We start from the raw sequence: 25,216 nt of genomic DNA on the forward strand, positions 1-25,216 counted from the left end.
CCATCTCATCATATCAGTTTTGCTCTCGATGGGATCTGCCCTTTGGTGGCCTGCTCGGTTCTGGGGCAGTAACCGGCCTCCCCTGCCATCCAGGCCTATGACGTTGCCTCTCTGCCATTCCTGACTCCGTGGCTAGGAATGCTCCCCGCTCTCTCTTTCCCACCCCACACCCTCGCTTCCCAGTACTGGCTGCTTTGTAACAAAGCCCTATAATGCGGGCCATTGTTCGGGACTCCTCAGCGTGCCGATAATGCATGACCTCGGCAGTCTGCTGTGCAGGCGGCTTTGTCAACAAGAGCCCTCGCGCCGCCCCATCGGACTGAGCTGGAATCCCCCACTTTGCACAGAAGCGGCAGGCTGGCAGGCTGGTTCACCCCACATTTGACAGAGGAGGAGAAGTGTCCTTCCCTCGTCCAGGAGCCGTGTGCTCTCCTGCTTGGTGACCATGTGCTTGTAAGATACAAGCTAGTGAGGTGGGTGGGGAGATCTCCCGCGAGGCTCATACTGAGTAGGAGGTCTCTGTCCTACCCAGCCACTGTGCCCAGGAGGGAAAGCCCTCTGACTCAGCGCAACCCTCGTAGATGTAGAGGGCTGGTCTCACAATCAGCATTTGGGTAGGGGGAGCCCCCGGCCCTAGTTTGGGATCCATGTGCCCTCCTGACTGGCCATCATGGGAATTCTGCAAGCAGGGCAGGAATCTGAGGGGGAAATGCTCCTCTGCGAGCTGGGTGCGGAGGCAGGAGGCAGGGGTGCCCAGGGGAAGCACTCCACGCCTCCCGCTCCCATCCCCAGGTCACCCGCTGTCCCCCCCCCCCCCGCCCTTGAAGGTAGAGTTCTCACGATGGCCAGTCGGAAGCACGCACAGCTCCCAAATCAGGGTTGGAGGCGTCGACCCTAATGCCAGTTATGATCATACCCCTCGTCACTTCCCCCCTCCCTCCTAGCTGGCTTTTTTGCAAGCACACAATCGCGTGATGGGAATGTGCACAGCTCCCAAACTGATTGTATGAACCAGCTGTGTGCGTGTGTCCATGCGCGTGCACATGTGTGCATGCTGGAAGCAGGGCTCCTGGGTTCTTTTGCACCCTCAGCTTTTAAGAGTAAAAGGGTGGGGAATTAATCACAGCAACCCGAGTGGCTAGGTTTCCCTCCCTGTTTGTGCTGGGCTGTGAAGTGCGAAGAGTTTATTTAACGGCCACATTTCCTTCCCTACCCTCAGCCACACACACCCCTGGTGGCGGGGTGGTGAACACAAGCCTGCCTTGTCGCTTTCTTTTCCTTCCCCCCAATGGCCAGATACCAGAGGTGTGCTTCTGCTTGTCTGGGGGAATCCCACAGCGTACCTGAGCTGCGTGGAAAGTTGTACTACAAGATGTCAGCAGAGTCCCCCACGAGGCCGGCTCTGCCGTGGGCCAGGCCTCGGAAGCCGGCGGCTGCCAAAGCTCCGTGGGAGGCAGGAGGAGTCTAGTTCCGCCCCAAACTCTGCGCACGGGGCAGGCTGGGCCGGGCCTCGCCTGTGACCTCCTGTGCTATCCTGGCGTCGGGCGTTGCAAATACACCTGGGTTCTCTTGGGCAGTTCTGCTGGCACATGACACAGTTCTCACCACAGAAGGTTCAAGATGGAGGCAGAAAACGCCAGTGGCGCTGTCGCCAGCCTGCTGCTAAAAATATAGCAAGCGAAATAATTTGCAGCCTGGCCTGCTTGTGCCCCATAGCGGGGCGATCTCTCCGGCCCCCCTTGTACCATCTTGTGCCAAGGTGCGGAGGGAGGGCTGCAGCCGGGCACCCTCCATCTGGCCCGTGGACGACTGGTGCCCTCGTCTGAGTGGGGCAGGGGAAGAGCTTAGGCGCCCCACTGGGCATACTGGAGCAAGCCTGCTGTGACAGCAGGTGATGTGGTGTAGGCAGAGTGGGTCTTTTAATAGCCGGGGAGGACAAACACATGTTCAGCTCCTGAATTACACAGCCTGACTCCCTGCCAACATCTTATTAGCGACTATAAAAGCATTGCAGTTAGATCTATTCATAAACATAATGCGGAGCACACCTAAGCTAAGCCGCGGAATATGTTAGCGCCGAGTAATGGTTATGAGATGCAGGTGTCCGCTGTAGACTCGCTGGTGACGTTGGGGAGGCTGCTCTGTCTGCCCCCCCCCCCCCGTGCCCATTGCAATATGTGGATGATAGGTCAGTATTATCTACAGGGTTATTGTAAGGATTACTGAGATAATAACATGTGAAGTGCTTTGAGTAATGTAAATGCCAAGTAATGTTTATTAATCTGAAAATACAGCTTGGCTCTCTCCTCCCAGCCTCTTTCTCCATTGGAATAATTGCTTTTGAGGCCAAGATTATGCTGGATTCTTCAAGAGTAACCTGTTCTGTGGGGGTGGGGTGGGCTATGGGAAGATCCGTGCGTCCGGGAGAATGGGAAAGGAATAGGTAAGTCTGCATAGATTCCAAGTGTCCGTGGATATGCCATGGGTGGATTTTGGTGTCTGATGCAGAATTTGGAAACTCTCTTTAAATATTAAGTTTCTAGTCCTTCTGGCTGTGCAGATGATGCGGGCAATGCCTGGTGAAGGCTAGAATCTGGGAGGTGGCTGAGCAGGGCAGTCCACTGTGTGGGGAGTGTTTTTTCAGAGTCCTCTGCAGCTTCTTACCAACCTGTGTTCCTTGCAGAAGCTGCATTCAAATATTAAATGATTTTTTTTTCTATATGCCTTTTAAAAAAAATACTATTTAAGTGAAACCCCAGGAGTCCGCAGTGGGCACCCTTGGCACACACTTCAGTTTTTGAAAATTAGTAGGGAGTGTGGAGCAGAGGGGCCTGGAAGACGGTGGCACACCCCGTTGCCTGAAGAGCGGAGAAGTTTGCTTGTGTGTTCCTTTCTCTCTCTGGCTGCCTCGGGATTCCTGGGGGAAGCATCCATTTTCGCCGTTTAGCCAGTGAGCGCAGCGAACAAAATGGGCGCAGGGGTGTGTGTTAAATGGAGCGCGGCCTGATCTGCTATTGTAACCCAGGGAGCCCAAGTGCTGGTGCTAAGAGCCCCTCTTGCTGGGTCTCCTGCCTGTGTGCCTCGTCGGAGTGTGCTTCGCCCTCCAGGGGCAGAGTGTGGCAGCCCTCTGCAAAGCACGCACTCTCCTCCTTTTACTTATTCATGGGCCGCCCGTCGGAAGAGATCCTCGTCTGCCCAGCCGCGGCTGCCGGAGCGCAGCTTTTGGGCAGCCTGGGATTCCCGACGGGCTCCAGCAGACCTGGACCTGACAGCCGGTGATGGCAGCGGTGCCTGCTTGGGCACAGAAGAGAAGACTTGGTGACTATTTTGATGGGGTCCTCTTCATCCTGCTTTGCTTCTTCCCTCTCCTTTGCCCCCGTTAGGATGGTCCATGAGTCTTCCTGGTTTGTGTGCCTGTAGGGGAAGCAAAGGATTGTGGGAGGGTTTTTTGCAGGCCAATTGGGGCTGGGAGCGGAGAGGCCTTGGCATTGCTTAGCAACCCAGTGTGGGCCCAGACACAGGTTTGAGCCTACACCTGTGCCACATCCACAAGATCACAGCATTCACTGTGCAAATGCATTTGGATGGACTGGGGGTGGTGAAGAGCTACCAGTGGGCTTGGCCAGTACAAGAAGAGGAAGAGGAAGAAGTAGTTGTTGTTTTAGTTGTTTTAGTTGTTTTAGTTGTTTTAGTTGTTGTTTTAGTTGTTTTAGTTGTTTTAGTTGTTTTAGTTGTTTTAGTTGTTGTTTTAGTTGTTTTAGTTGTTTTAGTTGTTGTTTTAGTTGTTTTAGTTGTTTTATTACAATCCTAGACTAGTACTACCTGTACAAATTGTGGTCAAGCACAACCCACCAGCCATTTTTGGTGGGCCTGCTAGGTGCTGGGTAGGCCCACAATGCCCAGACAGGCGGTGGATTACTTGTAGAGACTCAGACCAGCATTCCCTCTAAGAGGGGATTCCAGATGTTGTTGGCTACAACTCCCAGCATCCCCAGCTGGTATGGCTTTTGGCTGGGAATTATGGGAGTTGTAGTCAACAGCATCTGGAATTCCCTCTTAGAGGGAACACTGGCTGAGACCGTACCATGACCTGGGTGGCCAAAGAGAGAGCCAGCATGGTGGTGTGGTCCGTGTGTCCGACCAAGAGCAGGGAGACCCAGGTTCAGATCCCCACTCAGCCGTGAATGGCCTCATTGCTCTGGGGAGCGGCCTCATCCTGAGTCAGACCATTGAGTCAGGCAGTGACTAACAGTGGCTCTTTGCAGTTCCAGGCAGGAGGGACTTTTCTAGCCTCTTTGACGATATAGGAACATAGGGAGATGCTGTATACAGGGCCTCTTCGCAGTTCCAGGCAGGAGGGTGTGTGTGTGCATGTGCACATGCTCACAAGTTTGTTGATCTTCGCTCAGCCAGTTTTAGATCCCACTCAGATTGAAACAGGACGGCCCCACTCTGAATGCACACACTGCCTTGATACTGCCACCCAGACCAAAACTCATTCTGCACACACGCAAAGCAAAATAGAGGGAACACAGCACCCCAGTTGGAGAACCCCTAAATGCTGCTAAATGGTGTCCATCAACATGGCTCCTGCTGAGGTGCTTACAGCACCATCCTGTTCTTGACAGGCAGGCAAGTCTGTCCAGCTAGGCTGGCTTTCCATCGCAATCCGATTATTAAAAAGTCACTGCAGATATTAGTCACTTTCTTAATGCAATGGTTCTGTAGCATCCAGAATGCCTTTAGGTTAGTGGGTGTGACCTCTGTTTTTTATATAGGGATATTCTTTTGAAGGCCTGAGATGCAGGATATCCTTCTGCATGCCTCGCCCTAACCCTGATCATGGTTGATTGTAGGTTGTGCTGCAGTTTGTTCCTAATGGGAATATCTTGTCCAGCACTGAGCCACAGCTAGAACCTCCATAAACCGGAGCACTGCATCTGCGTCCTGGGGGTAAACAGGGTGGCGGTCTGCATTATTCCTTGCTCATGAGCTGGTCACTGCTGGAAACAGAACATTAGACTCAACAATATGTGGTCTGATCCAGCTTGCAATAGAAGATCTGCTATCCTATTAATGTGTTGTCCTACAATAAGTATGATTCAGTGCTGGCTGTCTTTGCTATGCCATAGCAATACTACTGCTCCTGCAGGCCAAGAATTGTGTTGTAGACACAGCTGCCTCTGCCTGGCCTGTGTGGCGTAGTTTGGACGTTCAAAATGCGATGAGCTTGTACTCCGCCCCTCTGTACCCAGGCTCCTGATCTGTCCTGTCCTTTGTCATGTTTGTGGGCTGCTGGTGTGCCCTTCAGCTTTTCACTGTGAGGTCTTGTTGAGTGCCCCCACCACCAGTCGAGCTCTTTGGGGGAAAAAGAGAGAAGCCTCGAGGAGGTCTTCTGAACTCCAAGGTAGTCCTCACTAGCCAAGCGGCCCTCGTCTCGCCTCTCCTTCAAGCAAGCTCGCAGAGCACACCTCGCTAGAAGCTGGTGCAGGGCCTGAGAGACGCCTCCTGCCAAAGGGAGAGGAGAGAGATGAATGAACAGAGCCTCCGAAGTGGGGTGCAGGCACAGGAGCAAGCCAGAACTGGGGCCCCTGCTGCTGAAGCATCACTGTGGGCAGAAGGTGGGAAGAGAGGTTTCTTGCTCCATGCGGCAAAAGGAAAGAAAATTATCCTCTGGTTTTTTTTAAAAAAATTGGTTTTTGTGCCCCGTGTCAAGTTTTTATTAAGAAAGCAAACTTGCTCTTTACATTTCCTCTCCTGTAATTCTGTGCTGGTTTTGTAGCTCGTGGAGGGAGAAGAGAAGCTTGCTTAGTTGAGAATGCTAGCTGAGCTTCTGCCCTTGTGTGGCCCTGCAAAATGCACACAGGCCTGGCTTCTGGATCAGGCTGGGGCAATTGCCTCGGGGATTATTTCATTACCCTTTGAAAATGTGGCCACTGCCTAGAATACCCCTGTTTGTGTGCCGTTTAAAAAAACCACATACTGCAGGGGTTCTCAAACTTGGGTTTCCAGATGTTGCTGGACTACAGCTCCCATCACCCCCATCCCCCAGGCACAATGGCCTCCAGCCTCAATAGAGAAGCTTAAAACTACTCTCCCTAGTGACTGCACTAGCTACTAGCCCATCCCACTGCACTTGGTTCTCTGTGCCCTGACCAGGAAAGGAGAGAAGGCTCCCTGCCCGGGTGCCTTGAGGTACTTCACAACGGCCACCGGTGGCAAGGCTTGAGGGCCTGTTCACAAGTCTGCAAACTGTGGAGGGCCCAATTTCTCACCTTGTTCCCCCTTTTTGATTTCTTCCAGGTGTGTTCACCCAGAGGGTTCGGGTTCGGGATGAGGTCACGGGCTACCTGGGGCAAGAAGTCATCCTGCCCTGCAACTTTGCAGCGACTATCAGTGACATCAAGGTCAGCCAAGTCACCTGGGTGAAGGAGACGGCAGGCAGGAAGCAGAACGTGGCGGTCTACCACCCGGACCATGGGCCCAGCTACCCCATGGAGCCGGTCAGCAGGCGGATCCACTTCCGCACCCCATCCCTGGAGGATGCCACCCTGATCATCGACAGACTGCTCATGACAGACGAAGGCACCTACACCTGCGAGTTTGCCACGTATCCCTTGGGCAACGAGGATGGCGTCACCAACCTGATTATATTGGGTAAGAACAAGCAATTGCGTTATCATCATCTCCTCCTCCCGCTGTGCAGCCTGTAACCATGTCAGCTTGTCTACTGTGAAACTCCTGTGCATTGTACAAGATCCCGGGGGATGTATACAGAAATGTGTGGTTGGTGGCTACGGGGCCCTGGCCAGGCCTGTCGAGCCTCGCTAGCACCCCCCATGTGGTCAGAATGTGATCTAGAACGTGTCTAGTGCACTCTTTGTGGCTCTGCATTGCAGAAGGCGGCTGTCTCTTAGGGAAGCTTCTCTGCCACCCCTGGATTTCTCAGAGAAACCCTAACAAACCTCTGAAGGTTCCCAGAAGCACACATCCCCGAATGCATCTGCAACTTCCTGTGGGTTCTCCACTTGTCTTGCTACTCTCATCTCAGAATGGGTCCTACTGGGCGGGTGCTTAGTTCCATCCAGTTGTGTGACCTGTCCCATCTAACACAGAACACAGTGCACGACTCTGGCTCCAACTTGCTTTGCGTGTTATTTTGGGAGATGCAAATTGCCTGCATCTGGCTCTGTTCTGATGGGAGGAGATCTGTACATTTTTAAATTGCTTCCTTGGGGCCATTCTGAAGCAAGCAGCTTAAACGCTTTCCCTGGCTCGTGCATGTGAGTGCTGCGAGGTAACGGCGTGTCCTAATTCCTTGAATTAATTATGGGCAATTCATTGTAATATCCTGTAACCAGGGAGCGTAATAATAGTGGTAATAAGCTCTTACCTAGCAGGCTCTTCAGAGCAAAAGGACCCAAATAAACCAAAAAGGGCTTTGAGCTACTCAGACCCAGCAGTGCTTTATGTTCAAATTACCAACGTTCTCTTGCATGGCTCAGCAATAAGGTCGCTGGCTCTCATTTTAGGCCTGTTTTTAATTTGGCCACAGAAGGCCTCCCTGCGGATGGAGGGATTCCCCCATCTTTTCTAACTTCAGGTCTCATTAGATTGGAACGTTCCTTGGGTGACCTTCTGGTCAACAATGTATAGACGTTGCAGGTTTAAAGAACAAGTCATGGGATTTCTGCATACGATGTGGCTTCTGCAGAAGTGTGGAATGATATTGGATGGAGAATCCAACTTGCAGATCATCAAGATGCAAAAAAGTAGTTCCTAGTCCTCATGGCCAGGAAGAGATGCCAGCCGTCCTAGGTTCTCTCAGTCCTTTTCTTGATGCACCTTGATCCCCTGTATCAGAAAGGACCAATTTATACCAGTCTTAAAACTGACTGGTCAAGCTCTTCCTGGGTTGTTCCACCTTGGGCTGTAGTAGAGGGGTGCCTGCTTGAATGCTTCCCTCCAACACTTGCACACACACATGTCAGAGAGGAAACCTTCCCTCCACCCCCAAAAAGCATGCTGGTTTTCTACATGCAGGGAGTTGTTCTCTCAGTCAGGGAGCCTTCAAACATATACCCCAACAGTCTGAAGTCGAGCAATCCAGGAATAGCATGCAACCTAAAGTGGTACACTTTGGCATCCCACAGTCTTTTTTATCCCTGCTGCTTCTCCTCTTCTCCCAGCCAAGCCCACAAATACTGCTAAGTCCCTGGAGGTGAAAATTGGGAACAACGCAGTCCCCGTGGCTGTCTGCACCTCTGCCCAAGGAAAGCCGCCTGCACGCATCACCTGGCAGCCAGAGTCCAGTGTCAACTCCAGCGTTTCAGAGGTGGAGAATGCAGATGGCACAGTCACGGTCACTAGCCAATACATCATGGTGCCCACCAGGGAGGCCAACGAGCAGCACATCACCTGTCTTGTAGAGCATAAGACGCTCCCACAGCCACAGTCCATCCCTGTCGAGCTCTCCATATTGTGTAAGTGACGCAGCCTTCGGGGGGGGGCGGCTGGGGGTTTCTGAATTCTGGTGGATGCAAGGGGAAATTCTCGAGGACCAAGGCAGCTTGCTTCCTCCCACCCCCATCTCAGTTGGGACAACCAGCTTCAGTCACTGGCTTTACAGAATAATAGGAGCAGCTGGCAACCACAGAGAGGGCCCTTTGGGCTGTGACCCCCACATTTATGGAGCACAGCCTCTTCTTCCTTTATTGTATAGGCTTTTTGGCAGAGCCCCAAAGCAACAGACAATAAAACGGATGCCCTTCTCTCCTCTGGGTGCCAGACAAAGGTTTGATTTAAAGAAGAACAATTATCAAGCCTGTAAAAACATCAGGACTGTTCTCATGACCTTAAGCAGGGTCAAAGGAGCGTCCAGGTAGGAGAACCGTTCTCACACCTGGTTGGTGGCCTCGTGTTTGTTTGTCAAGGGTCAAGGTGAGGTGCTGGGGAGAGTGATCATGTGGGAAGCACGAACTGGGGAGGACAGCTTTCTGTCCACCCTAGATAAAGTGTTGGGGAGATCATGTGGCTTGGCCACATCTCCCCAGTTCCCCCACAGCCACTCTCCCTCCAACCTTGAGGTTTGCAAACACACAGTCGCAGAGCGGGAGTGTGTCTGGCTTTCCTCCTCCCCTGGCTGGGCGCTCTTCCGATCCTGTTTAGGGTGGTGGAAACAGCCCTGTTGACTCATTTCAGCCACCCTCCTGACGTTCCTGCATTTAATTTAGCTGCTGCTTTATTTCTGCATTTTATCAGATTGTGCGTTTCGTATTGTTAAATTGTGTGCTAGTTGCTGTAACTGCCATCCTGGGAGTATTGTTATTGTTTTAAACTGAAAGTGCTGGATGCAAATGGTTATAAATACACTGAAATCAGCAAACCATCAAAACAGATTCCTAGCCTTTCTGATTTCCCTACAGACCCCCCCGAGGTTGCCATTGAGGGCTACGACGACAACTGGTATTTGAGCCGCAGTGAGGCCATGCTCCAGTGCATCGCCAAAGGGAATCCCAAGCCCACCGAATTCACTTGGACCACGTGAGTCTCAAACTTCCCCACATTCACTCCAGTTGCAGATGCAGTGTCTGCCAAAGTGTTTGCCTGGAGCTAGGGATGTGCGTGGAACCAGGCAGGAGTTGTCTTTAAGGGCAGGGGAAGGTTCACTCACCCCTCCCTCCATTTTTCCACCCACCGGTGCTCGTTTTTTGGCACGTCTGTCAGGATGGCAGTGTACCTCCCTGCTGCCCTGTTGCCCCCTTGACCAGAAGTACCCGATGGACTTTCAAAAAACCAAGCTCCAGCAGGGGAAGAGCGGAGGGAGGGGTAAGTGCATCCTCCCCCGCCCTTAAAGACAACCTCGCCCACCTTCGAACCGGTGGAACCGCCAGTCATTCGAACTGGTTCAGAGGCCCCATAAAGGGCCTCCGAACTGGTTCTGTGCACATCCCTACCTGGAACTGGCCAGTACGGGCCTCCCACCCTTCATATTGATTCTGTGCTGCCCTGGAAGCAGATGCTGATGTACATCTGTTAAACCCTAAATAGTCAAGCCCTTCTTTTCAGTTCAGTCCATATTGGCTCCCGTCATGATTCGTAGTGAAAATCCATCCCCAAGTCTCCTGTATAATTTTCAGCAGTCTCCTCCTGTGCCCATTTATTTTATTTTAAATATTTATACCCTGCCCCTCCAGTACACTACTGCTTGGGGCAGCTCACAGCATCCATACAAGTTCTAGTAAGAACTAATCAGCCTACTTTCTTTTCACTATCTCTACAACTGGACTACATTTGGTTCAACTCGAGGTCCAGAAGTTAGATCTCTTGCACCTCAAATGTTCATGCATCCGCCATCTTGGATTGGGCTAGATGGCATCATCCCAAACGACACCGCTGAAGTGTCCCTGTGTGTCACTCACTACAGCTGTACCTAATTTGGTTCAAATCAGTTAGTCCACAAGTTAGTCCACTTGAACCTCAAAACGTTCACGCATCCGCCATCTTGGATTGGGGTAGACGACATCATCACAAACTATGCCATTGAGGTGTTCCTTTGTGTCCCTACAGCTGCAGTAAATTTGATTCAAATCTGTTAAGCAGTTCACAAGTTAGCCCGCTTGCGCCTCAAAAGTTTATGTGGCCGTCATCTTGGATCGGGGTGGCTGACATCACAAACTACGCCATTGAGGTGTCCTTGTGTGACCCTACAACTGTACCTGATTTGGTTCATATTGGTTCAGGCATTGCAAAGTTGATAGTGGGGGCACACAGACACACGCACAGAATGCTGGGTGATCTCATAAGCTGGCTGGAAAGCAGGCTAAAAATGGATACAATATGAAATAAAAGATTAATAAAGTCGAACATGTTAAAAGACCAGGCTAAAACCACATTTACCACCCAGGGACTTTTTTTGTATGGGAGGTATATAAATGTACTAAATGGGGGAGAAAAAAAGATTTAAAATTGCATTTTGTTAACTGTTTCAAATTAAAAGTTTTATTAATAAAAAGCTAAAAAGTGAAGACTAGAAACTGGCTTCATGGCTAGTTGGTTTTTAAAGGAAACCAACCGTATTGCTCAAGCAGCTCAACGAGAGCTTTCTCTCCCGGAGACAGGCCTGCACAGCTTGTGGCCCAGGAAGCCCAATGCAGCCTGCCAGCAGGGTTCGGACAGTGGCCTGTCCTTGCCTGCCTGGGAATACGGAGAGGCAAAAGGTGGGTGTCAGTCAAGCACAAGACCGGCCTCGCTGCATGGCTCATGGTCTGCAGGGACCATGGTGGGCGGTCAGTGGGGGAGGCCGCCCTGCTCCTCTGCCTCCCGCCTGTCTCGACTGAGGTTTTCGATGCAGCTTCCTTCTGCCTGGGGAGGGCTGCTGATCCTTTCACTGGGGAATGAGGCCCAGCCAGTTCTGCTACCTTGCCAGAGGAAAACAGCCTTTCTGCTTCTCAGGTGACTCACCCGGGGGATAAGGGAGGGCCGAGAGAGCAGGGCTTCTGTGTGTACCACTCTGTAAGAGCACACACAGAGAGAGGAGCATTGATGGTGGGGCGGGGCGGGGCAGGGCTGGAGAGCGCACTCCGCTAGGGAGGAAGTCCATATGGCACAAGCCAGTCCATATGGAAAAGAAGCATCCTATGATGATCCGGCAGCGTGGCTGTTTTAACGTGGTAGACACTGAATGCCAAAATGAATGGGCTCCAATTGTGTAAAAGGGTTCATTCATGGGACACTGTCTACGGTTTATGTGAGGATTATAATACAAAGTGATATGTCTTTACTATGCATCTTTTAAAAAAAATCATTGATAGCTCCCTACTAGGCCCTGCCGTGTGTGTGTGTGTGTGTGTGTGTGTGTGTGTGTGTGCGCGCGCGCCTTTTGCCTTTGCCGTTGTCACTAAAGTGAGCATCCACCTCCAGCACCTTCTTGTATCGCTGCTGCCTGATTTAGGTGACTACAAATATATATTTACTAGGCACAGTCTAGCCACCTAATGGCACAGCAGGAAATGACTTGACTAGCAAGCCAGAGGTTGCCGGTTCGAATCCCCGCTGGTATGTTTCCCAGTCTATGGGGAATTACCTATATTGGGCAGCAGAGATATAGGAAGATGCTGAAAGGCATCATCTCAGACTGTGCGGGAGGAGGCAATGGGAAACTCCTCCTATATTCTACCAAAGACAACCACAGGGCTCTGTGGGCGCCAGGAGTTGACACCAACTCAACAGCACACTTTACGTTTAGGCACAGTCTGGGAAGCACACCGGTGGGGATTCGAACTAACAGCCTCTTGCTACCTCTCCTTTGCTCACCTCCAGGTCCAGTGGATCACTTCCAAAGACAGTGGAGATCCAAGACAATAAACTGCTGGTGCGGAATGTGGATGCGTCGGTGAACACCACTTTTATCTGCAAGGTCACCAACCGCGTGGGTCAGGTTTCGACGGAACAGGTCATCCTTGTCCGAGGTGAGAGTTGTGGGGTGGTGCCTGTTGAGCCTGCAGGGTGCTTTGAGTGAAGGGATGCCGTGCTGGGAGGTGGGTGTCTGGTAGGGTTGGGATGGGTGCTTGGCAGGTGGAAGGAATGGGGATCTCTCTGTGCCTCTGTATGGGTCTTTGGACCACTTTAGCTGCAATTTCAATGTGCTTCTTTTTAGGAGGAATGGGACGGGCGGGGGTGGGGAACGGGCTGAGGGCTGAAACAGACAAGCCAAAGTCCCCGTGATTTGTCTATTGCTGGATGGTGCCATTTCTGACTCCACTGAATGTGTTTGAACCCTTCCCTCCCCCACTCCTGCTGCCTAAAATCTCTTCCTGCTGCCTATATCTCTTCCTTGCACATATGAAGCAAATGTGTCAAGGAGACAGAAAATTCTGGGCTGGGCTCTTCCTGTGAATGGTCTTGTGAGTGGTTCCGAGCGGGGTTAACATCACGGGTGTGTACATCTTGGAATCTCCTGAAAGCCAAGTGCCTTGGGCAACGAGGCAAGTGACATCATTGAGTCTAGTTTGCCGGGTGCATTGTGGGTTGGGGATCTGGCATGCTGGGAGGACCAAGCCGGCTCGGCTGCCTCGTGCCTGGGCAGACCTGCATGGAAGAGACTCTCTCGCTGGCCCTCGTGTATCCCCGTTTTCTTTGGACGACGAGGGGGCCAAATAGCTCCCCTCCGGAGGATCCCACCCGGCTGATGACGGGGGGTCCCTGCGACCCCCTCCCGGTCCCGGCTCCATCTGCAGCTCTGCCCCTTCCCCAGCGCTGGCAACCCTCGCGGTGTCCTTTTTCCTCTGAGTGACTCCCCGTCTTCCTTTTTTTACTCAGACCAGCCGGCGAAGAGGCAGAGCAGCAGCGTTGGCGCCTTGGCCGGGTCTGTCGTGGGGGGGGCTGTGGTCCTGGCTCTGCTGGGGGCCGGAGTCTTCCTGGTCCTGCACCGCCGCCGCCGCTCTCGGGCCACCAAGGGCTCCTACGACCCCAAGACCCGAGTCTTCGGAAATGGCACCGCTCCACCTGCCGTCCGCAACTTTGCCGAACTTGACCGGCCCCTCAAGGGCTCTCCGGGAAGGGGGCGGCAAGAGGACGACGAGTACGAGGAGGAGGAGGAGGAGGAGGAACGTGAGGAGCGGCACCCGCCCTATGGCTACCCATCCCACTGCCTGGAGGATGAGGAGGAGCGATTCGACCAGCTGGGTCCGATGCTGCGACTTGGCTCCACCCCCCGTGGCTATGAGTACGACGACATGGAGTCTCAGCACGACGGCTCCATCATATCCAAGACCGCTGTCTATGTGTGAACCTTGCCTCACGAGAGCACCTCTGAGGGGGGAGGAAGAGACCTTTGGCCCTCCAAGACACTTGCAGAGGGGCTCCCCCCCTTTTTAATTTATGGGCCCTCTGTGGCTGGACTCTGTTGGGGGAAGCACTCCCTTGGAAAGGCAAGGCAGCTGCAAAAGACATCCCTTGGGAAGCAGGCAGGAGCCCTTGTTGCCAAACGGGGGCAGGGGGACTCCCTACCACAAGAAAAAAGCCAGGGGCAGTCTTGCCCTGAAGATCTCCCCCTCCTTCTGTCGCAGGGAGTGCTCTGCTACTGCTGCTGCTGCTGCTGCCGCTGCCTTAAAAGGATACTTTAAGTTTTTATTTAATAAGTGTGTTTTTAGGAGATGCAGAGCCGACTGCAGGAACCTGGGTTGGGGATGGAATTCTTCCTTGCCCCTGGGACAAGGGGCCTGGGAGCAGCAGACATCTGGAGTCTGAGCGATTTCTCTCCTGCAAGGGTTCCCTCTGGCTTGGTGCTCTGACTGCTGCTGCATCTCCCCAGCCTGCTGCTGGAAGGAAGCGTCTCGGCACTTGTCAAAAGGCGCACTGCCCCACGCCCCAGCTGTGTAGGCAGGCAGGCACGGTTGGCCTGCCTCCCGAACCTGGCTCCCTGGAAGGGAGGCCACGTTCGCGGGAAGGAGACGGCCCCGGTCTTGCTCACGCCATCCGCCCTTGTGTGGTGTCTCTTAATTTTCTCTTAATTTCTTGTTTTTAAAGCGAGTGTCCATTTGCCAGGCCTGTCAGTCTGGTTGTCTCCTGGTTTGGCGTGTCCCACTTCCTCCCTCCATCATTCCCATGGTGGGGTGGGGTGGGGTGGGGGGTCTGTAGAACTGTTGGAGGCAGCAGCCACTCGTCCTGGCAAGCCGGGGCAGTGGGGGGGGGGGAAGAGGGCGCCAGAGGAGGTGCAGCTGCCTCTGCTTCCCGACAGCACTTTGACTTGCTCCCCCCCCACCCAACATGAGAGCTGCACTGCCTGCAGGCTGGCCATTCATCAGGTAGAGCGGCGTGACTGGCCCATCTGCAGGCTGCATTGCTGTCGGACGGGGCAAGGAGGGAGAGGGAGGAACAAGCCAAGTGGCTGCTGGGAAGCAGAGGCGGCTGTGCCTTCTTGGGCGCCCCCCCTCCCCGGCTTGTCGGGAGGAGTGCTACTGATTGGAAGGAGAAGGGGAAGAGACCCACTTTCTCTCCTCCTCTGCTACCTTGTGCTGTGCCTTACGGGGACCAGCAGTCTTCCCCCCCCCTCAGCCCCCCCCCGCCAATTGTCTGTAAATACCCCAGCCTATTTAAAAGGCACAGAGTTATTTTCGTACTGGGTTTTGAGTGTGTGTGTGTGTGTGTGTTTCTCCCCCCGCCTTGTCCCCAATGGGCTCTGTCTCCGCTTTTGTGTGTAATTAAAAGCTGTCTTAAAACCCAACTCTGGTCTGCCTCTCTTGGATTTACCTGGCAAGAGGAGGTGTGCTTGCAGGCGGAGTGGCCGCGGGTGTGCGCAAGGAGGAAGAGCCCCGTGGCGGGAGCAGCGAGGCTGATTGCCGCGGCGACACCAAATCTCTCTTCTGACAACGCTGCCTCTCCAGCCTGGCCTCTGCATGAATATTTAAAACCTGCTCGCTCGGTACAGAATTAATTGCAAATGGAATGTCCTAGAGGCTCAGGTTGAGAGACGGCGTTGCGTGCAGGAGAGGAGAGGACATTTTGATTCAGGAAAGGCATGAAATCTCCCCTCTCGCCGTTCAGAGGAGCCCGATGGCAGGCTGCGAGCTGGGGACGGTGTGTCCTGGCAGGCACAGGGGCCACCTTGCAGGGGCACCCGAGCAGCTGATCGCGCCGTTCTGAAAGGCTGCCTGGTATCTTCCTCCTCCCCAAAGAGAGAGAGATTCTTGCTACCAATGCAAAACGCGTTGCCTGCCATTTGGGGAGGAAACAAAGAGTCAGAGGCACAAATGGATGGTGAATTAGGATGATGGGTGGGGGGGAGTTGCATGTGCTCCAGTGCTGTCCATTGTTTAAGGACACTCCCATATTTCTGAACTTGTGCCCCTGCTTTTGCCTTTTTGAGGATTCATTTCAGGGCTGCCTTAAAAATGGAATGGGATCAGTGGCTGAAGTGGCCGTTCTTCAGGTGTTCTCCCTGCACGTTCCATCTAAGGCACCATCTTGTGCAAAGTCAGCTCTTTCCTAGAGGGCAGCTGGTGTTCCTTTTTGGACTGTTGACCTCTTTGAAGACAGTTTCATGACCGTCCAGTCCAGTAGGCCTGTATTTTATTTATTTAGGAATCCGCATCCCGCCTGCTCCCCAAGCAAATCAAGGCAGCTTCCACAAATTAAAACCAAGGCAGTAAAAAATGCAATAAGCCTTGACAAATCCCAGGCGCCAGGGAGCCATGGCACCTAGCAATTTAACCGTGGTTCCTAGATGAGGCTATTCAGAGGCTGAGTTATTTAATTAAAAATATTCTTTGTCCCAGGTAGCCCTGTTTCTCTTCTAAGCTTGTTACTTGTAGAGGGGGGCAAAGAGAAGGCCAAATCTGCCCTCCCCTCTTGTTGTTGCTGACAAGAGCTGTGAGTCGAACATCCTCTGGGGACTCGTGTTGGAGAACCCCTGGCTTAAATGGGTTTTCTGTGTTTAAACATGCCAGCAGTCGGAGGCCACCCTTCCACCCAAGGCCTGAGTGCGGAGGTGTGTGTGCCCTGCCCATCTCACCTGTAGCTACCTTCTGCTGCCAGGTTCTTCCTGGTGGCTGCTTTCTTGCGGGCTGTTTCCACCAGGATTACTGCAGTGTTAACAACTAGCTGCAGCAAGACACCTGGCTGTGCTTGTTTTTCGTGTTTGTAAGCCACTCTGAAAAGCCTTGACCTGAAGAGGGGTAGGCACATAAATCAAATTTCTGTTTTTAAGACTGTGCTGGGGAAAGGGGTTTCTTCCCCACCCCCCCTTCCATATCCCCTCCCCCCGCAAAAAAGCATTACAAAAAAGCTCGAAATGGGGGTTAAGAGTTGTCTTGAATAAGGGAGGCAGGTGTATGGGGTTGTGTGTGTTAAGCCAAGGGTGGGCAGGCTTAAGGCTTGTAGGAACTCCTTTGGGGGGGCGGGGTATTTGTTAGCCAGAGCCTTGGGAGTTAGCAGCCCAAAACAGCAGCTTGGGGAGGCAGGCAATCGCAAAATGGCAGCATGAAGTGGTGGAGAGCCAGTCACAAAATAGCAGTTTCAACAAAAATGTATGTAGTCAGAATAAGGGATTTTAACACCCCAAATCCAGAATTCTCAAATAATTTTGCTGCGGGTTTGGAGAGGAGCCAGGGAAGCTACTTTGTGGGAGAAGAAACTGGAGAGAAATGTAATGGGGGGGGGGGGAAGTAAAAACAACCCTGATCACTCAGAGCGCTTAAAGATGGTGCACCCATGCCCCCCCCCCCCAGCTCAGCTAGCCAGATTTGCAGTATTGGCTGAGAGGGAGAGAGAAGCAAGGCCAAACGTCTGGAGAGCTTCTTCAGTTGAGCCCGGGAGCTTCCTGAAGCTCACTCCTGCCAGTTGTGTGGATTTAGGGGGGTTGGTTTCCAGTGGGGCAGGCCCAGCTTTTAACACTGTGCAGAAGAGAAAAGCTGTGTCTCTCCAGTTTCCAGAGCCCAGTTTCTCTCTGGTGACCTGATGCCAAGAATCCTGATCCCACACCCACGAGCAGTGTCAATAGGATTTAGCCACACCAGTCGGTTGTGATTGCAGCATTGTTGTCAGTTGCTTGTTTTGGATCCGTGGCTGCCTTGCCTTCTCCCCTGTTGTCTTCAGCGGAATTTCCCTGTCGGAGACCTACCTTCTAAGGGCAAACTCGCCCTGGGCCAACAGCCATCTTGCTGGCTTTTTGAGCCACAAGGATAAATCTGGTTGAGGAAGTTCCATTGTACTTTTCTTTCTGGTCCAGTATGCAGTAAAAACAACTTCCAAAAGTCTCCTGTTTGTTGTGGAAGAGTGAGAGAGAGAGAGAGAGTGTGTGTGTTCGTTCCTTAGTAGCACGTGCCTGCGGTTCAGAACTGGTCTGGGCTGTCAGCTTTGCACGTCTCCATGACCACCTGTCTGCCCCTGGAGAGAGCTCTGGTTTCCTTCTGAGCGGCAACAACAGCAGGTGTGGCTGTTTCTTCTTGGGAGAAAAGAGGTTCTCTGTGACGCTGCGAAACAGAACTTCTTTTCAGCAGGTTTAGGCACAGAAGATGCATAGTATCTCGAAAGGGCCAGTGGTTATGACAGTATCCGTTCCTGTCATGGGATTCCTGCACCCCCTTTTTTTTTTTTGGTGGTTGTTTTGTTAAAGTGGTCCTGTTTAAAACTGGTCCGGTCAGCAGCCTGAGATGCTGAAATCATAGCAGTGTGCTTTCACTTTGTCTCCATGCCAGCAAAAGCTTCACCAGCTAAACAGCTGTCTGTGACAGGCTGCTGATCGAGGAACCAGAGTCCTGTATTTACCCAAAGAGAAGACAACCCTGAATTTAAGCCAAACTCCTTTAAAAATACAGATTATACTTGTATTTACTCAAAAGGAAAATGACATTGAGTTTAAGGTGACCCCCCCCCACCCCCAGCAGTTTCTAACATCAAAGAACTTAAGGTAAACCCAGGAAACCCAGTGTACTGAACAAATCTCTCTTTCTGTATTGCTTGGAAGGAAGGGGTGGTTGGCATACAGTGTGCAGTTTTAGTCATCTTGTATTAGTTGCATATTTAAACTCGCATGCCCCCTGCCTACAAGCTTCTTCCCCATCCCCTTTCCTCCCCACAACTGCCATCTGAGGTAGATTAGACAGAGAGAGAGCCAGTGAGGCTGGAGGTTGCTGGGGGCTGGGTCCCCAGCTATTGCTGGACAACCAAGTTGGGCATGCCTGCACCGCCCTGGGCTGACTCCTTTGGCATAAACCTATCCAGAATTGGAAGAAAAGCCAAAGTTGTCTTAAGAAGAGCAAAACGTCTTGTATTCCTGTTTAGTGTGCTTTGACATCCTCTTTTAGTGGGGAAAGAAGTTGGCGTGAGGAGGGAGCCCACGTACGTCCTGATCTATTATTCTTGGACTGCTTGAGAACTTGGAGTGTTTTTCCAGGCTAGGGCCTGCTGCTCAGAGGAGAATGCTGGTTAATGATTGTGAAAACTATTTATGTGCTGGTTTTCAACAAAAAGTCCACAAAGCAGTTTAGATAGAAAAGGAGCATGTGGGGCGGGTGGGGAGAGAAGATGGTTCCCCGTTCCAGTCCTAAAAAGGCACATGAAGGAGAGAGGCCAGGCGGGGGTAAAGGGGGTCAGCTGCTCTCCTCCTGCTAAATAGAAGAGAGTGATAACTTTAAAGGGTGCCTCTCTGCCCACTTATCAGGGGTGCCCTCCTGTGTCCTGGCCTGTTCCTCTTCTCAAGGAGTGCATTCCTGTATGTCAAGCAGGAGAATGAGGCACACTGTCCGCAGTCCGTGCCTTGATTTGCCTCTCTGTGATGCAAGTGAAACAGAGGGTGTGCCACTGACTTTCCCCAGTTCCACCCAGTGATTCTCTTGCCAAGTGAGGGTTTGACCCTTTGCAGAACAGCCCGGCTGGGTCAGACTAAAGTTCAACAAGTCTAGTAATCTGTTTCCAAAGTAAAGTTGTGCCGTCGAGTCAATGTCGACTCCTGGTGACCGCAGAGAGCCCTGTGGTTGTCTTTGGTGGAATACAGGAGGGGTTGACCATTGCTATCTCCCGCGCAGTCTGAGATGATGCCTTTCAGCATCTTCCTATATCGCTGCTGCCCGATATAGGGCAACATGCCAGCGCGGATTCGAACCAGCAATCTTGGGCTTGCTAATCAAGTCATTTCCTCGCTGTGCCAGTGACCAAATGGATGCTCCTAGGAAACATACCAAGCAGGCTATGAAGTGAAGCCACCAGTCCTCCTGTCTAAGCTAGTAGATCTTACCACACCTCCTATGAGTTAATTGCATGCATTGCAATGAAGTACTTCTGTCTGTCCCCAACCTGCTCTCTCCCCCCCATAGTCCAGTGGGTCTGCACTGGCTTTCGGGGGGATGAGCCCAACCAGGCCTCTTCTTCCCCCCCACCCCTTCATTCTTTGCTTCTCAGGATCCTGGCATCTGTTTATCTTTTCTGTATCCTGCTAGAATGCATAACTGTGATCTCTCTCTGGGTATCTTGTTCAAAAGCAGCCGGGCTCTTCACCGCCCCTGCATTTAAAAAAGGAATCAAAGCTTTCCGCTCAAAACTTAGGCATACCAATATATGCAAATGCTCTTATTTTGCATAAATGCTCAAATAGCATACTTTAGTCTGAACCAGATATTGGAGAGTTGGGTTTCCCCTCCTTCATTTGAGAGCAACTCTTCCTCCTCTATTCCGCCCACACACACACACCCCACCTCCTGTGCAAGGAGCAGTTCAGTGGTAAAGAGGGATTATAAAGAGCAGGGAGGCAGAAATGGAGCCCTGAGGGGAGGGGGGGGCCGGAGTGGCTCTGCAGGAGAGAGAAGCGGGGGGAGCATTTCGGCAGCTCCTGGAATGTTCTCCCAAGCAGAGTGCGGGTCAGGAGGGCTGGAAGGGTGTGTGTGCTCATATTAAATTAAAGTGGAGCTGGCGAGCAAGCATAACAATAAGGAGGAAATTGTTTCGGGTGCGGGAATTGATGCGTGCACGTATTGCTAATGTTCTGCCCTATGCAACCGACACCTGATTTTGCCACCCTTCTCCTGAGCCTCGGGAGCTGGCCCTTGGCAACTGCTCTGTAATGTGTGTCCGGGCAGGCGGTCGCTGCACAGAGACCTTGCAGCCTGGGGCAGTGGTAGGTCCTGGCCCAAGAAGAGACGGCAGTGCTCCCGCCCTGTGCCCTGGCATGCTTTTACCATTCCTCCGCTGAGCCCCAGGCGCGGTAAGCAGGAGCTTTGCCCCAGCCAGGGGCCGCCTGCTGCTGCTGCTCCCCTCCAGGGGTTGCATGAACCCCTTTGCCTCGGCTCAGCTGCCTCGGACCGATCTTGGCGAAACCAGATTGGGAGGAGAGCCTGGCCGTTTGTGGCAGCAGAACGTGTCTCCCCCCCCCCTTGTGCTGCTGCAGAGGTTTTGCCATTGATCTGGTCCGTACCCTCCTACGAGCCACTGTTTTAGTTCCTGAGCGTGTGGCATAGCTGTTGTGAGGCCCAAACTGTGAGCTCTCCATTCTTAAGCCTCGAGCTAAGCTACAAATTCACTAGCTGGCCGTAAGCAAGCTGTTCTCGCCTCAGCCCCGCCATCTTTGCGATGGCGATGACAGTGCTGCTTCTGCTCGGAGCATGGAGCACTTGTGCTTCACCAATGAGTGGGAGGAAAGGAATTGGGGCTCAAGCTTTCATTAAATTCATTTCTACCTCCATTTTTAATATTTAAAATGCCAGCACAGCTTCCAACACATAAGAATGAAGCAAGTCTACGTAGGAAGCTGCCATATACCGAGTCAGACCCTTGGTCCATCTAGCTCAGTATTGTCTACACAGACTGGCAGCAGCTTCTCCAGGGTCGCAGGCAGGAGTCTCTCTCAGCCCTATCTGGAGATGCTGCCAGGGAGGGAACTTGGAATCTTCTGCATGCAAGCAGGCAGATGCTCTTCACAGAGTGGCTCCATCCCCTAAGGGGAATATCTTACGGTGCTCACACATGTAGTCTCCCATTCAGATGCAACCCTGCTTAGCAAAGGGGAGGATCCATGCTTGCCACCACAGCGGGGAAATGCGTGACGATCAAGCAAGAGGTTGCTGGTTCGAATCTCCGCTGGTATACCTATATCGGGCAGCAGTGATATAGGAAGATGCTGAAAGGCATCATCTCAGACTGAGTGGGAGATGGTAATGGTAAACCCCTCCTGTATTCTAACAAAGACAACCACAGGTCTCTGTGGGCTCCAGGAGTTGACACCGATTCGACGGCACACTTTACTTTTAGCACAAGACTAGCTCTCCTCCTTAAGTCTAATATTCCAACAAATTAAAAATGGGTGGTAGAACCTAGAGAATACCGCAGAAGATAAAAGAGCAGAATTGAAAGCTGCCTTCATCATCCATCTGAAGGGGAGGGAGGGAGGAAGAGGGAGCTTGCTCACATTCTTGAGGGATGGAGTTCCACAGTTGCGGTGCCATCACCAAGTAGGTTCTGTCTCTCTGCAACCTGAAAAGACCCATGACCCTTTTTCAGAGATTGGCCTTATGCTTGATCTCAAAGCCCAGGGAGGCTCATGTATGAAAAGGTGGTCCTGTGGGTACTGAAGGACCAGATTGTTTAGGATTTGGGCTGAGTTTGGTTACCCAGTGGTGTGGGAAAGGTGTCCCATCCATGCCCAGAGGGGCTTTCGAGTACAGTATCCACTTCATACAAAGAGAGACTCTGCACTGGATATGCAGAGTACTTCCCATATATGAGCTAGGGCTGAGGACCTCGCTCAGGGGTAGACCATGTGATATCACAGCATGCAGGTTGAAGCCCTCGCAGCATCCCTATGTAGGCCTGGGCAAATCCTTGCCTGAAACCCTGGAGAGTCCGTGCAGACAGACCTGGATCGAAGGTCTGATTTGATGTGAGGCCACTTTGTGCACGCCTTAGCTGTCTTGAAAACAAGAACAGTCCTGTCGACTGTGACTTGAAACCTGGCGAACGGAACATGTGAGCACCGTCGAGTGTTGGGCCAGAGCCTTTGGCTGCCCGCCCACTGTGGGTGCGACCTTCCCAGATTACACTTGATCTCTTGCCTTCCCGGTCTCCTAATCCACCGTCGGATCACAAAAGGCCACAATCCAGGCAAAGACTAGCATGAATATTGAGTTAAGTCCTCCCACACCCACAGATTTCAGGTTGGCCTTTGAAGGCCGTAACCAATTCTCCTCGCCCTGGGAGAGAAGAAAAGCACAGCAGCTGTTTCTCCTTAATCCAGAGGCAATCAAAAGGGGCTTGAATGCCAATCTCCACAGCGAGAGGGTGAAGCCGGGTCAGCTGGAGAAGCTTCACAACACTGCCTTTTTGGAGACAGGACCCAGCCTGACTCTCCAGGGCCAGAGAGGTCTTTAGCAAGGTGAACTGGCTCCTGAAAGGCTTAATTTGAGCCACAAATGAAATTTCTGACCCTGTTCTCAATGCCATTGCCTAGGAATGGACCAGCTGCAGACAGTTGTTTTCAGACTTGCTTGTTGTCTGAGGACCCCCAGATGTTGAAGGAGGATTCTGGGAATTGGGGGAGGGGGGGTATGTTCTAAGCGCATGCACACTCAGTATCCCGCATAATGTTGTAGGCCCAGACAGGTGTCTGTATACATGCACATGTTTTTCTGTGAATGACTATACCTGCCTCCTTGTTAAATCAACCCAGGGACTGGGCTCTTCAAAATATAGGATACAGCTTGGGTGTGCTACGGTGCAGATGTTGAACGGAACGTGAAAAACTGTACGTGCATGCAGTTGTGTACACTGTATACAGCTTGCACATGTGTTGAATGTAACTGTGAGCAGGGCTTGTGAGCACACCTTAGAGCACACCCAGCGTGCTCTTGCAGCTGCATGGAGGCCAGGAATGGTGGCGAGGCTGTCTTCCCCAGGGGCGTGTCCAGCATCACGGAGGAATCCCTCCTAAGCTGTGTCTGTGCACCAGAGTTCTTCCGAGTGCAGCAAAAAAGCCTCTGACTTAAGGCAGACGGCCACACTGTGGACGAGCTCTTTAACAGCTTCCTCTTCCTTGGGAAATCCTTCCTGAGAACTCCTAGTGGTGTGAAGAGGGGCTCGGGACTTCTAAGAGAGAATTCTCAGTCCCCTTGCTATCAAACTACCATTCCTAGGAGGAGGAGAATTGAGCATGACAGTTGTATTTGTGTCATACCCCTCTAAGTTAGGAAAATGCATGCACCCGAAGATCGGGAAAGTCCCTGGTTGAATGTTACCTCAACCATGAATGCCCAAGGTAGCCTGCCTGTCCCTTTCCCCCTCCCATCTCTTTGGCCCTGTTCACGTGTTCTGCTCAACACACACACTATGTACAGTGTACGCAGGGCTTTTGATCTGCATGAGTGTACAGGTATTCACGTGTTCAACAAGTGTTTAGCAGGATTCTGCATTTCTGCGTGGCCTGAGCCCCATGCCTGCTTCGAAAAGGAACTTGTCATTCACCCACAAGTATGTGTGCATCTAGGGACGCATGTACCTATTGTATGTCCAACATGATGTGTGAATCTTATTTAAAACACACACACACACACATAACTTCTAGCGCGTCGGTCCGCAGAGGGAAACAGATGGGACCTGGGCCATTGGTTCTTCAGCAGCCAGAGAGAGACCAAGTAGGAAAGTGAACATTAAAAATAAACTTCCTGGAAATTGGCAGGTCTGACACCCAGGTCATAACTTATGCTGTCTAAAGTCCACCAGCCTTGCTGGTTGTAGAAACGCAGCCCTCTTACAAGAAATCAGGGAGCTTCCTTCCCATCGCAGAACGATGTATCTGTGGGATATTAATAGGCGACTCAGCATAGCAGGGTATAATTAGCCTGATCGAGTGGCAGACCCTGGCAGCGTTTCAGGTGGCACAGGAAAGGTTTCAGAATCAAGGCACAAACGTGGAGTGTGTCTACTGCTGGTTAATGATAAGTAGCATCTGCATTGTATTTGGGGGCATGTGTGTGCTCAAAGCACTTCCTATGTTGTTGTCTTCCTGATGGGGCCATGCTCCAGCTTGCTTTTATTTTAGAATATCCCTCTCCAGGACCATCCAGAAAGCGCCAGGTTCAATCTCTCTGGATAGTTGCTGCCAGTCAGGTGTGCAGAGCAGGCTTGGGACCTCCTGGCTGTTTTTGGACAATCCCTCCCATCCACAGTGGTCATTTGTCAGGAATGATGAGAGTTGTAGTCCAGCATCTGAGCCATTTTTGGAAGGGCAGTATAGAAATCCAAACAAACAAACAAATCTGCAGGAGGGCTGTTAAGCTGACCAAAGGGCAGCTGGGGAGTGGGGCGTTGGCTTTTGCCAGAGTTGTCGCTGACTTGGGCCCCCAGATGTTGTTGACACCCCCCCCCACACACACACACCCATGGCTGTGGCAGTCCTCTCCGAGACGGAACCACGAAGCTGCTTCAGCTGCCTGCAGACGCGGGCTCTGGGGAAGTCACAGAAACTCATTCCTCCGAGAGCCTCTTTCCTCTTTTGTCTAGTTTCATGTAAACACAGGCAAAGAGATTCCCAAGGGAGGGGCTGATACTGCCGGAGCACCTCCTGTTAAGGAAACTCGGCAGAAAAAGGGAGTCATTTGTTCCTTGAAAGGGCAGCGGAGTTTGGGCCACCCTTTCGGGCAGCAGATCCCTCTCTTCGGCCTCTCTTGAAGGGGGTGCAAGCAACTGAGGTGGAGGGACAGGAGGTCCCAGGCGATAGGCAGTGGGGGGGAGG

At 52.2% G+C, this 25,216-nt stretch overlaps 1 protein-coding gene across 9 annotated transcripts in view; it reads left to right on the forward strand.

Moving 5' to 3' along the window:
• Positions 1–25,216, forward strand: part of NECTIN2 (nectin cell adhesion molecule 2) — an 88,680-nt gene that overhangs the window by 48,059 nt on the left and 15,405 nt on the right. For 7 of the 9 annotated variants that reach the window (XM_053267024.1, XM_053267023.1, XM_053267025.1 and 4 more), the window contains 4 exons: positions 6,304–6,657; positions 8,190–8,483; positions 9,426–9,543; positions 12,322–12,470. In XM_053267024.1, the coding sequence (XP_053122999.1) occupies positions 6,304–6,657; positions 8,190–8,483; positions 9,426–9,543; positions 12,322–12,470 (915 nt within the window). Of the gene's footprint in view, positions 1–4,108; positions 5,622–6,303; positions 6,658–8,189; positions 8,484–9,425; positions 9,544–12,321; positions 12,471–13,320; positions 15,227–25,216 lie in introns of those variants that run through there. The other 2 variants (XM_053267028.1, XM_053267032.1) reach the window with 2 other exon arrangements.

The sequence above is a fragment of the Hemicordylus capensis genome, chromosome 7, assembly GCF_027244095.1.
Source record: "Hemicordylus capensis ecotype Gifberg chromosome 7, rHemCap1.1.pri, whole genome shotgun sequence".
Classification (NCBI taxonomy): Eukaryota; Metazoa; Chordata; class Lepidosauria; order Squamata; family Cordylidae; genus Hemicordylus; species Hemicordylus capensis.